We start from the raw sequence: 13,268 nt of genomic DNA, 5'->3' as shown, positions 1-13,268 counted from the left end.
TGATCATTACACATTAGCCGCATTAGCAGTAGTTGGATGTAGCAGTAGTATTGTAACAGAACTACCACAGTAATAACTAATGATGAATGATAAGAAGAAAACTGAACACTCTGGATTGTATAGCTGCAGGTCTATTTGATTAAAACTGATATTTAACAGTCTCTATGTCAGCAGATGGCCCCGCCCCTCCCTGAGCCTGGTTCTGCCGGAGGTTTCTTCCTGTTAAAAGGCAGTTTTTCCTTCCCACTGTTGCCAAAGTGCTTGCTCATAGGGGGTCATATGATTGTTGGGTTTTTCTCTGTATCTATGAAGCACCTTGAGGCGACTTATGTTGTGATTTGGCGCTATATAAATAAAATTGAATTGAATTGAATTGAAATGATGCCATCTGATGTTTACTACCATTGGATCTGACAGAGGGATGCAGAGCTCATACCCTTGGGGCATCTGACAGGAGCAACACATGTAGAAAGCCTGGATAACAGCACTGAGTCGACTGGCTGTCATGGAGATGACGTCCTCCCCGTCAGCATACGCCTCTGATTCGATGACAATCTGATGATCCAGCAAGGAGGGAAGCTTTGGCGTGGACCCATCATGTTCTGACTCACGCTGTTTCAGAAGCAGAGAGGCTATATCGCTGCTGGAGGAGGAAGATGGGTTCTTCCTATTCCTTTCCAGCTCTGTAGAGATGAGCACCAGCCACTCATCCAGGGAGTGCCATAGTAGCTCCAGAGGCTGCAGGGTGACAGACAAGGGACAAGAGGCTTGAGGAGGGAAACAGAGGATGTCTGCAAGTAGGGCTGGGCGATATGGCCTAAAATCCATATTGCGGTATAATTTGAAGCATGTGCGGTAACGATATATATCGTGATATATTCTTTTCCTCTGTATAACGTATTTTACACACTATAAGGTGCACTTAAAATCCTTTAATTTTCTCAAAAATCGACAGTTCGCCTTATGTATGAATTCTGGTTGTGCATACTGACCTCGAACCAATTTTATGTGGTACATGGCGCTCAGAAATCTGAGTGTTTTAGTACGACTTTGGTAAGCTATGAAGCCGCAGCACTTGATGGATTGTCAGAGCGTTAAGGCTACCGTAGTCAGGAGCCTCGCGGAGGAATCTGGGTCCTAAACTCTGTCTGTTTCAGGTCCCAAAGTCAACCGAACACTGCAGCATCACTGAGAGTTAAAAACTGTCTAAATTCTTTCATCTTTAATAAAACAATCAGCATTGCTGCTTTACCAGGTGTAACAATTAATAAATTATGTTTTCATGAATGCCTGGATGTTAAACTTAAATTTAACGGAGTTAGAAGTTAGCAGGAAGTTAGCTCGCTAGTTTCCACCTAAACATGATATAGCATGTTCTGACTGAGAGATTTCTGAAAAAATTCAAACGTACAGCTCTGCTATCACTTCCAACATAAATGAAGACAGGAAACTAAACAGCAGTGACGTTTGTAGGGTTACTGAAGTTGGGCTAGCTGGTATATAATGATGTGCTACTTGACTGCTAGCAACACAGCTATGTTAGCATAACTGTTAGGTTGATTTTGATAATAGCTGCCATTATTGTACTTAAATTTGTAAACCTTGCCTTAAACTGCATGTTTAGATATTATTCTGTTCCTCCCCTACACATCTAGGGTGTGGGGGAGGTAATTAGTTATAGTGTTTAACTGCAGGCACATCCTATGTAAAGGTTCTGTGTCCTTATTTAGTGAGGATGTTTACTTCTTGCCATTTAGGGGCTCGCCTGTGCTTGTATATGGTGAACTATTAAAGTTAAGCCATGTACAGGGTGAGGGGAGGACGTTCACTCCTTTCTGGTGTTCTGGCATACCTCATATACATCTTAAGTCCATGGGAAGGTCGCATCCTGTCTTGTGACATATGGAGTGTATTCCTTTGCAGACAGCATAGTGTAATATCGTTAGGCCTGGCTGAGCAGGTTTCACAGGGTCATATTTTGACCCACACACAACGACAGGCTATACTCTGTTCTGTCACAGTACGGCTGTGTGCAGGCAAAAGTAGGACCCAAACGCAAACTCACAGAAACAAAAGGTAAACTCAAAAAACACAGCTTTATTGCTGGCGTGGAGTGGGACACGAAAAACAATACAAAATAAACTAAACTGGGAAAACTAAAGCACAAGGAGCCACAGGGAAAAACCACACAGCTATGATGGAGACTACGACACTGACAAAGAGAAGCACAGGGCTTAAATACACAGAGGGATAACGAGGGAATGAGACACAGAAGGAGGGCACAGCTGGGAGAAATCAGGACTGGACGAGACAGAGACGCAAAACTAGAAACACTCACATGAGGCATGGACCTTCAAAGTAAAACAGGAAGTATCACACAGAGACGCGAACTAGACACAGTGGAGACAGCAACTAAGAAACCGAGACAAACCATAAGGCAGAGGTCTAAGAACCAAAATACACAGAGGGAAATACTCAGCTTTGAACACAAGAGACTAGACTAGAGGGAGTAACAAAAGACCAACCATGAGATCATAATGCACAATGCAGGGTGACAGAAAACAAGAAACTCAAACATGCAAAGACACACCATAAACAGAACAGAGGGGGCACAGAGAGACATGAAGGGCAGGGGAGACTTAACATGGGTTGAAACACAAGGGGGAACTAATAAGCAAATCAACATAGGAGGCCTAATGAGCTAAACATACTATAAACATCAAAATGAACTAAAACTCAAAACACTGGGTCCTAAGACCCAGGATCGTGACATGTTCACACAAATGCCTGTTTAAGATGTCACGTATTGATGAAACTACGCATACTCATGTAACCACAATAAAAGGAGCGCTATGGGAAGTCCGGCTGAGAGTTTGACAGGGTTCAAGTGAAAGGAACAGCGCTTAACCTCAGTTGGCCTCCCTCGCGCGAGAACACACAAAGAGCTCTGTCTTGTGTCTTGTTTTGCTGCTGCAATTGGTTGTCTAAATTGTTCCAGCAGGGTTTGTACTTAGATAAACCCAACAATAACCTTAGCACAGTGAAGTTGGAGGATGAATGCTAACTTTTTTCCACTCGATAAAAGTTAACATGAGGGTTCCCGATGGTTAGGGACAAATGCAATCGCATGGCAGGATGCTGTAAACGGACCAAACTTCAGTCAGGAGAACAACTGAGATATTCCATCCACAATACGAGGTTAGTCATTAATATACTGCAACAACATGGGAATACAGCAGCTGCCAGAGGATTCAGCATTAATGAATCAATGGTACGGAAGTGGAGGAAGCGCAGTTTTTAGCTTTCCCCATATTCCAAAAGTGCTTTGTCTCTTTGCTATTATGGCATCATTTGCAGATGACCTCGCTTGCAGCTGCTGCCATGCCTTTGACCAAAACAGGCGCAGCTTGATGACACCATCAACATGCGCTATCGCGGTAGAGCGGTATAGTCAAAATCTCTAAATTTCTATCGTTTCTACCGTATACCGTTTCTACCGCCCACCCCTACCTGCGGGTTCTATAAAGCTTAATTCAAGACTTCAGCTAGCTCAGACCAAATTAACAGAAAGCTGAAATGATCCAAATTACATTTATCCACCTGTGCATAATCCATGAACGTTATAACTCTACTACATGTTAAAGGAAAGAGACGGAGACTGAAACGACATTAAGATGACTCTGTAGATTTTACTCTAATTAGGTATAATCAGCTGGTTCAGTCCGACTGATGGCCTATAAAAAGTTGTCTCATTATCAGGTTGTCATACAAGAAGCATCTCATGATGGGTTAAACCAGCGAGATCTCTCAAGACCTTTGCAACCTTATTGTTACAGAACATACTGATGGCATCGGTTATAGTAGATTTTATAATAAACTATTGACGGTTCCAGTGAGCACTGCTGAGGCCATAATCTTTAAGTGGAACAAACGTCATTTCACAATAAACAGGCCATGACCAGGTACCCCCTGCAAGATTTCAGACAGAGGAGTGAAAAGAAGAGTGAGAAGAGTTGTCCAAGAGTCAATAACAACTTGTGGGGAGCTACAGAAAGACGGGGAATCAGCAGGTACAGTTGTTTCAAAGCACATTTAAGGTTTGCTGAACAACATTTAGACAAGCCTGTGACATACTGGGAGAATATAGTCTGGTCAGATGAGACCAAAATTGAACTCTCTGGATGACCCATGTTTGGAGGTCAAAAGGCACTGCATATCACCCCAAAACACCATAGCAACAGTGAGGTTTGGAGGTGGGAACATCATGGTGTGGGGCTGTTTGGCAGGATATGGCACCCTCATGCTTTATCTAACTGAAGGAAGAATAAATGGGGAAAATGTACCAAAATTTGCTGCCATTTACCAGGATGAAGAGATTCAATGAGGCTGGACCTTTCAGCAAGACAGTGATCCAAACGCACATCCAAGAAGACTTTCAGTTAGTTTCAGAGAAAGAAGACCCAGCAATCACCTGGAATTCTATTCTACTCTAGCACTAACTGCCAACTTTTACCTTTCAAAAGAACAAAACTTTCCAGTTGTACTTTCCTTTTGTTCTCTTCAACAAGAAATACAAAAGTCTTTGTACGCTACCAGATGTGTTACCTTAAAAACTTGGCTGCGTGGCGTCTTGTTTCCATTGTAGCCCATGTCATTGCCAGTGTTTGGTGATGAAGGCCCCAGGCGGAACACATGGCAGAAAATACGAACAATTCTCAGCAGACTCTTCATCTGCGCTTCATAACTGCTAGACAGGCTAAGAAAAAAAGACAGGAAATAAACACACCTTAGCACTGATTAACTATTGTAGTAGCTTGTAACAAATGCATGAACCTGGATAAGATGCAGTGTTTGTTGGTCTCCTTGTGCTGGGTCTTTTCTTGCTTTATATCTATACACCTTTAAATAACTCTGAGTTACTGAACAGCCTTTTTCATGACACTCAAAATTGAGCTCAGGTGCATCCTGTTTGGAACCACCTTGGACCTTGGACTAGAGCAAAAAATTCATCTTTCAACAGGAGAACAACCCTAAGACAGCCACGATAACAAAGGGTGGCATCGAGACCACTCCGTGTGTGCCCTCTGGGCCCCAGCCAGAGCTCAGACTTGAACCTGCCTGAAAATTCTAGAAGGATCTGAAAATGGCTGTGCACTGATGCTCCCCATACAAGCTGACAGAGTTTGAGAGGTTCTGAAAAGAATAATGGGAGAAGAAATTGCCCAAAAATAGGTGTGAAAATATCCAAAAAGGCTAGACATCCATCCATTTGCTTCCGCTTATCCTTTTCAGGGTCGCGGGGGTGCTGGAGCCTAACCCAGCTGTCATAAGGCAGGAGGAGGGGTACACCATGGACAGGTCGCAGGGCTAACACACAGACACAGACAATCATTTGCACTCACATTCACACCCCACTAACGGCATATCTTTGGACGGTGGGAGGAAGCCGGAGTACCCGGAGGGAACCCACGCAAGCACGGGGAGAACATGCAAACTCCACACAGAAAGACACCGAATTGAACTCTGGACCTTCTTGCTGTGCGGCAACAGTGCTAACCACCGTGCCACCGTGCTGCCCTTAACAGACAATTGCTTTTAATTATTGCTATGTTTATACTCAGTGGCTTAACTATCCTTGAGACATGTATGGGAGTTGATGTGAACACACTTGTGCTAATCTGACTATTTGAACCAAGTCTGGAAAATCTAGCCATAGATGAGAGCAAAAGGTTAAACCCATTTATAAAACCGTGTCTGTTCCCACTACATGAAAAGAATCCTTATAGACTATAGTGAATCAAATACTCCAGCAAGCATGAGTCAGGAAGGTGACCAAGATCCCAACAGTGATATCTTCTTCTGACCAAGTTAATGGCTGAGTATACATAAGTATACATTCTCTTAATGATAAACACATTTAAGTCCAAGAATTCTATCCCTACAGCAAGGTATATTCTGCTATAGAGGTCCTTCTCCACAACACAGAGAGTGAAACTGGTCACTTAAAGAAAGAAGGAACACACGTCAAATACAGCAAGCTTCTTAAAAGGTTTTTCTTTCAGCATGATAATGACCGAAGGTTCAGGGCAGCGCTTGCATCAACCACTAAGCCAGCATTAGCACAACTCTCAGCTGCTGTGTTCTTCTCAGTTTGTCTTTTTACTTTGGACATTTTTCCCAGTGGAAAACAGTTGTCACACTTATTAAAGGCCTGAACGCGTACGTGTGTACCAGCAAAGTGGGGATTAGTAAGTGAGATTAAGAGAAGTTGAGCAGGACCAAGTAGCCGACATGCCTTACCCCACTGTCAGAAAACACAAGTTCCCGCTGGTACCTTTCAACCTCGCACACTAACTCAGGATCCTTCCCTACCAGGGAGGTGACATTCCATGTCCCAATCGATTTGGGGGATCGGTTTGCAAGGGCTGCCGCCCGACACACATTGCACCCAACCTGTATGGCGCCTCCTGCGGGTGGTGGGCCTACAGGAGGATGGGCCCATGTCTCTGTCTGTTACCAGTTTCAGTTAGAAGCATAGATTCCAGTTTATTAATAATAATGTTGTAGTTAATAATAAATTCATTTTTTCTAAGACCTAACATGAGGAAGTTTAAGTTTTAAATTACAGCGACACATTGACACACTGTGTTTAATGGGATAAACTGTCCAGATTTTGGTGAAACATACTCAAATATATGTAATTTTACCTGAGAAGCTTGTGTCCATTGGTGGTAGCCACTTCTGCAAGACTGGTCAAGATCCTGTGGTAATGACTATCACTCTGCTGAGAGACATGTTCCAGAACCTGTCTGAGCTACACAAACACAAACACTCGTAACTAATCTAAAGTATAAAATAGATTTCTGTGTGACATCAGATACAAATTCTGATACCATGTTCTCTTTAATGTCATTATTCTGCGTCATCTGGATGAGGGTCAAGAACAGCCTGCTATGGTGCTGGATGAGAATCTCACAGGTTTCTCCATATCCTCCCTGAGGGCGGCAGAAAAAACTCAAAGCAGAGTAACACAAACCAAACGACGACAAAATAGGAAGAGAAAAAAAATACTCAAAAATGAAACACTCACCTGCACACAGACATCCAGTGGAGTGATTCCATTGTTGTCAGCGATGTACTTGGCACCTCGAGAGAGAAGGATCTGGGCTGTGTCTCTCTGGCCGTGGCTAAAGAATAATGCAGGATGAGTTTCAATACAGCTGGATTCAAACGCAAAGCTAATCTGCTGGTGCATTTGTAATCCCGAAGACTCAAGATGAAGTGTAAAAGAGCTACGAGCACACTCAGTATCACTACTATTATTGTTATTATGACTGATGACATTACCTGCAAGCAAAGTAAAGAGGCGTTGCTCCAGAGACGTTTGGTCGGTTAATGTCAGCTCCACTTTCCAGAAGACAAAGCACCGTCTGAACAGATGTGATACATGCTCATATCACATACTGGAAATATTTATTATTAGAACGAGAAAACAGGAGCTCAGCAATCAGTAACACAACAGAACTGGTTTGCAGTGCACTGGGGATTTACGTTGCCAAATGGTTTCTAGATACTTCCTTTATGGCTGCAGATGTAATTTTCAGTCTGATGGAAGATTTCAGGTTTGAATTTCATTGAGAAAAAATGTTTATCAAATAAATGTCTAGGTATTTAGTATTCTACGCTATTGCGTGTTGAGCAACAGGTCAGACGTGTCTGCCATGGAATGAATAAGATGAGACCAGATGAGAAATCGATAGATTAGCTTTTGAATATGGCTTGTAAAATATTTACAGTTGTGTGATCTCCTACCTGGGTCCACCTGAGTTGTCCATAACAGAATACTTTGACCACACGTATGGACCCAGCAGATCGCGCAGACACTTCTCCCAACATGTTACTCCAGAAACACGAGGAGTCACTCTCCATGTTAACCCAATAGTTTCACAAATCAGAGAAATGGGCGATGAACGATGCGCTGACACTCGCTAGATTAGTTCTGCCGGTCCTGGCTAGTGCTCCCCCCCGCCCACAGCATCCGTTCCACAGACTCCCGGTTCTGACGGTGAACCCGCCCAGCTGGGTTGCTGCGGAAGTTTTCCCAGGAACCACAAGTAAACGAGCAGTCTGTGGTCTACTGGAGTGATAAGGCACTGTGAGGACTTTAAGGTAAGATGGGGCCTGATTATTCAAGATCTTGTTGAACCAAAGACAATATACTGAACAAATGAACGAAGATGCAGACAATCATGCACACACCTGGAGCAAGTAATGTGATTACTAAGAGGCTGCTAAAGCTGACATGTGCTGTTTTGATCCCTGTGCACTAACAAGCAGTTTATATATGTAATTAAAAAGGTTGCTTCTAATTTGCTTACTGTTTTGTGTCCGTTTTGACAGGCTACATGTAGCGCTGTCTGGCCCATGGCGTCTTCAACATCCACATTGGACACATGCTGGACCAGATCATGCAGGAGCTCTGTTCGCCCATTTACTGCTAACCAGTGGATCTACATTAGAGGTTACAGTGTCACTATCTCAACTACAGGAGTTCATTAAACATCAATCATTTATGATTTACCAAGAGGATTCAAGTCAACTCACAGCAGTCAGGCCTTCATTGTTACAGATATTGACGTCAGCATTATATTCCAACAGTTTCCCCATACACTTCTTCTGTCTGAGGGAACAGTACAGGAAATGGTTTAGTGTCACTGGGCCTCATTTACTAATATTTACAAGGAAATGTTCTTACCCCGTGCAAAAAATGTATTTGCACATTAACATGCATATGTTAATAAATCAGAATCTTTTGGGGCCAAGAGCCTTGTACAATCTGCACATTAGGGGTGGCTGTAGCTCAGGAGATCTAGCAGGTCATCTAATAATTGGAGGGTTGGTGGTTCAATCCCTGCTCCAGTCTACATGCAATGTATCCTTGGGCAAGATACTAACCCCGAGTTGCTCTCAGATGCATCCATTGGAGTAGGAATAGATTAGAAAGCACTTGCATGGAAAAAAAAGTATTGACATGAATGGATGGAATAGGCAAGTTGTATAAAGTGTTCTGATAGAGTAGAAAAGCACTATATAAGAACATGTCCCTCCATTTCTTTATATAAGGAAACACATTTTGCTCCAGGCGAAGCAGAAAAAGTTGTAAGAGTGAACCCTGCACCTGTAAGGCTTCATTTAGATTTCTGCCAGTAATCTACATTGTAACATTGTAACAGGAAACCCTACATCATGAGCTTCGACGTAACCCGAACTGCAACACCTGAGAAATGTGACTACATGTCGGGTTGACGTGGCCCCAACTGTTGTCATCGACCATCTTCCTCCTGTGCACTTCTGGCTTCTTTTATTCTGCAGGTTTGTCAGTGAGAGAATAATCAAGCTACGGTTAAACAAGGTTAGCCTGCACTGTTCCATGTAGTGTTTTGGTTTCTTTACATTCATTTTTTGTTTTATTATAATGTTGAATCTTTTGTGGCTTGTTTTATAAAAGTGTAATTAGACTAAAAGGTAAAAATAAAAATTTATATTGTTACAAATGTTAACAACAATAATAGCAATGTTAGTAACAATATTAGTAGTAGTAGGATTTATTTTAAAGACTTGCGTTTAAATTGAGAAGGCAGCCAGGTTAACATTTGCTCACATGGATGATCAGAGGGACTGTTTCTAAAGCACAAATAGATTCTGGTATGAAATATTGATAAATCGCTGATTTATGCTTGAAACGCTTTAATACATGACTTGACCACAGATTTGTGGTTGTCATTGGTCTTTCATCAGCCTTTCTGTTTTACAGATTTAAACCCCATGACTCAGATTTTGCCATCTTAAGGTCCATCGACTAGAAGTAAATATGCATAAAGATAAAGGCTTATGAAAAAGAAAAAGAAAGTGATTCATCCAGTTTCTTCAGTTCCACTCAGCATTTCATAAACAGTCCTTACAGCACCAATCCCAAAAAGTTGATTCAGACTGAAGACGTCACTTGACAACACCTGAACTTTGTAAAACACAAAAAGAAACGTCATGATTTATTTTAACATTAGGTAGTCAGCTTATCTATAATAGAAAACAGTAGGTTGATGGTTGGTAGCACTGAGAAGATTGCAATTCGAAATCTCTCATGAAGCTCCACCTAAACGAACAGCATGATGAGAAACAAAGTGTCCTGTAACACATGAGCTAAAAGTCCAGTATTGAGACACCCTGACATGAACAAAGGTGTATTGTGGTAAATATAACAAGACAACATATCAGAAATGAACATATAAACAGATTAAATACAGCAACACACCCATTCCTGGCAGCAAGATGCAGAGGGGTGCAGCCTGAGATGTCCTGATAGTTTGGATTGGCTCCTCTCTTTAGCAGCAGCACCAGACACTCCAATGAGCCACAGCTGTACACAGAAAACAGCGTATTTAGTGCAGAACAACAGACTAGACAACTCTCTGCATGTACACTGAATGAGAGACTGTTTGTCATCTGTTTGACAAACTTGTGATTGTGGTACGTTACTTTTTTAGATCTTTTTCACTCTGTCAGAACGACTCATGATTTAAGAAGCGGGACAAAGTTGTTTGGACTTTATAAATTATAAATTAAGAGGGGAAAATACTTTTTCACTGCACTGTATTTCACTGAGCAAGCACCATTACTAGGAAATGTGCAGACGTAAAGTGGGAACTACTTATGGCCTTGGTGTTACTTTTTGATTCCACTAAATGCTTACCAGAGACTGAACCAGTGACAGCAAGCTGGACAGGTTTCTGCTAGCATCACATTAACAGGACTTACAGCACAACTTATTCCACAGTTTAGAGTTTATTTTGAAACAGAAATCGTTTAAAAAGGACTACTTTAAAGAACTCTTTGAAAATATTCAGCAAAGTAAGTAACTACGAATTGAATGTCACAGTTACATTTGTGATTACAGCTGTAAAGTCTCTCTTACTTGGCTGCGATGTGTAGCAGACTCCTCTTCACTCGTCCAAAAGCATAATTCACATCAAACTTGGAGTTGAGCAGCAACTCTGACACTGATCTGAGGGAGGAGTGAACATGTAAAAACATGTCAATCCTTCTGCAGCCGTAGATTAGATGTGCAGTGGCAAGTATACTACTGCCTAAAGTAAGCAGACATACCATAATATACGTTTCCATCTAATGCACAGTGAGCCAAAACGAGCACATAAATAAAAGTGAATGAATTAGTGATGAGTACAGTCTGCTCCACGTGTACCTGTGCTGGTCTGCCATGACCATTGGCATGAGTGTGTACACCGCTGTCTCATTGTCTGTGGTGAAAATAATGCAGAAAATATCAGTGAAAGCTAACACCTGACAAAGACATTACGATTTATTAGCAACGATTCATCAAGGAATTTGAATGACTTGATTACAAAAATCAATTGTTTCCTACTGGAAAATGGGTAAAAGGAACTTTATTTGATGTCTTAGTTTAATTGCATGTATACCTTTTTATGTGACATTACTGTACTGAGACCGTTTATTTGTTTTCTCATTTAGTACAACATTTACTTGAAAAGCTTTCGTTTTAATATGACGTGTAACATACCAGGGGAACACCACTGGAGGGATAAAACAATCCTTCCAAAAACATTCACTTGTGTCTAACACAGTCCAACATGTCCCAGAGGAGTTGAGCTGGGCTGGAATTAGGTGACTGAAACCATTAGCACATGACCGACATCGTTTTCATCCTCGTGGAACCGTTTAGCCTCGACAGGCTCGGCGTCAGCTGTCATTGCTCACGTTAAAGCTAGGAAAGGTGAGTGATATTCCATCATGAACAACAAAAAAGGTTTACTTAAATAAAGTTCAGAGCGAGGTCATCAGCAAATTGTTGTTTATTTCCCCTCAAAATCATTTGTTTCACTACATGTATTTTACCTAGTCGCCTGCCAAACCAATCATGAACAGCACAGCTCTGAGTGGCACAAAGCACCTGTTACCTTGGAGAGACAGTAGTTGATGCCTGCATTCACCCTCTCACTCACGTGAGAAACAGCTGTTCATCTGGGGTTTTGTTTATTTTATTTTTTTCATTTCAGTTTTACTTATATGGCGCCAAACCACAACAACTCTCAATTCGAGGCACTTTATGCCCCGAGTATTTTTTTTCCAGGTGCCTCTTTTCAGTCCTGATGTAATTACCTCTGTCCTTTGCATGTCATTAACCTGACTGTACTTTACCTGATGCTTCTACTTTGTGTTTGGTCCCATTTGCTGTTTGTGGGCGCTCTGTCCTCTCCTTCCCTTGGCTCTCAAAAGGCCACAGCAGCTGGCTGCCCTCCCTACACCTGCGTTTGCTGGAAGTCTCCTCCTGTTTCATCTGATTGCTGCGGATTCAGTGTAAAATCTTGGCCACACGACATAAAGCGCGTTGAGAGAACTGTTGTTTTGAAATTGCGCGTTATAAATAAAACTGAAATAAAAACCTGAATTTTGTGTCATTTTGAATCTTTACAAAGGGAAACTACGTTTTCCAAGCAGCATTGGTGCCTGCACCGATCAACACACACGTAATAACTGATGGGGAGATCACTTTTGTCCATTATCTAATAAATGAATGCTCGGTCATACTGCATCGCTACCTTCCGGGAGTTCCACGGTCCTGGCCCGGCGAAGAGACCGGGTCAATCGACTGAGCTGTACGTTGAGCTGCTCCATCGCCCGTTCCATCATAGATGGACGGTCCACGGGGTTAAAACTCGGGGGAAAGCCTTGGTCGTGGGGTCGGTATCTTTCTAATGCGGTTGTGTTGTTATCTGGTGTCTTCCATTGGCCAGACTGTACACAATGATTTATGAAGCTGTTATTGCCATATTCCACACTTCCTGTTGTGATGACGGTCAAACGCAATGCACTATGGGTGCATTTTGCTGTGAACCGGAAGTATCTGCGTGGCGACCATAATCAAGGAGAAGGGTCTGGCTGCAGCCACTGGCTGGCTGTGTCCCAATTCAGGGTCTGCACGCTTGAAGTACGCGCACTACGCGTACTACGTACGGTGCGTACTATAAGTACGAGAAGTGCGGAAGTGAGAGGCTTGTGAAATGGGACGGTATACGCTTCGTCGCGCTGTTCAGGTTGCCTAGCAACCATGATACTAACCGCGACACACGTTACATACAGCTTTGTTTGACAGAAATGAAGGAGAAAAATGTTTTGTTGGTCATTCATTTTTGTCATGACATCACTTTGATTAGCTGAGTATCTGAGGCTGA

At 42.3% G+C, this 13,268-nt stretch overlaps 1 protein-coding gene across 5 annotated transcripts in view; it reads right to left on the bottom strand.

Annotated features, from left to right (window-relative positions):
- hace1 (HECT domain and ankyrin repeat containing E3 ubiquitin protein ligase 1) overlaps nt 1–12,972 on the bottom strand; it is a 28,187-nt gene extending 15,215 nt beyond the window's left edge. For 3 of the 5 annotated variants that reach the window (XR_003273821.1, XR_003273822.1, XM_026184468.1), the window contains exons 1-12: nt 12,235–12,702; nt 11,261–11,315; nt 10,973–11,062; nt 10,313–10,417; nt 8,605–8,680; nt 8,379–8,510; nt 7,348–7,430; nt 7,091–7,187; nt 6,894–6,995; nt 6,708–6,814; nt 4,606–4,756; nt 437–738 (exon numbers count right to left, since the gene is read on the bottom strand). Coding sequence is in view for 3 of the 5 variants with exons in the window: in XM_026184468.1 (XP_026040253.1) it covers nt 437–738; nt 4,606–4,756; nt 6,708–6,814; nt 6,894–6,995; nt 7,091–7,187; nt 7,348–7,430; nt 8,379–8,510; nt 8,605–8,680; nt 10,313–10,417; nt 10,973–11,062; nt 11,261–11,315; nt 12,235–12,373 (1,439 nt within the window). In the remaining 2 variants the exon portion in view is untranslated. Of the gene's footprint in view, nt 1–436; nt 739–4,605; nt 4,757–6,707; nt 6,815–6,893; nt 6,996–7,090; nt 7,188–7,347; nt 7,431–8,378; nt 8,511–8,604; nt 8,681–8,955; nt 10,014–10,312; nt 10,418–10,972; nt 11,063–11,260; nt 11,316–12,234 lie in introns of those variants that run through there. The other 2 variants (XM_026184469.1, XM_026184470.1) reach the window with 2 other exon arrangements.
- Nucleotides 12,973–13,268: the final 296 nt, after the last annotated feature.

The sequence above is a fragment of the Astatotilapia calliptera genome, chromosome 11, assembly GCF_900246225.1.
Source record: "Astatotilapia calliptera chromosome 11, fAstCal1.2, whole genome shotgun sequence".
NCBI lineage: Eukaryota > Metazoa > Chordata > Actinopteri > Cichliformes > Cichlidae > Astatotilapia > Astatotilapia calliptera.
This window is presented reverse-complemented; position numbering and strand designations above follow the sequence as displayed.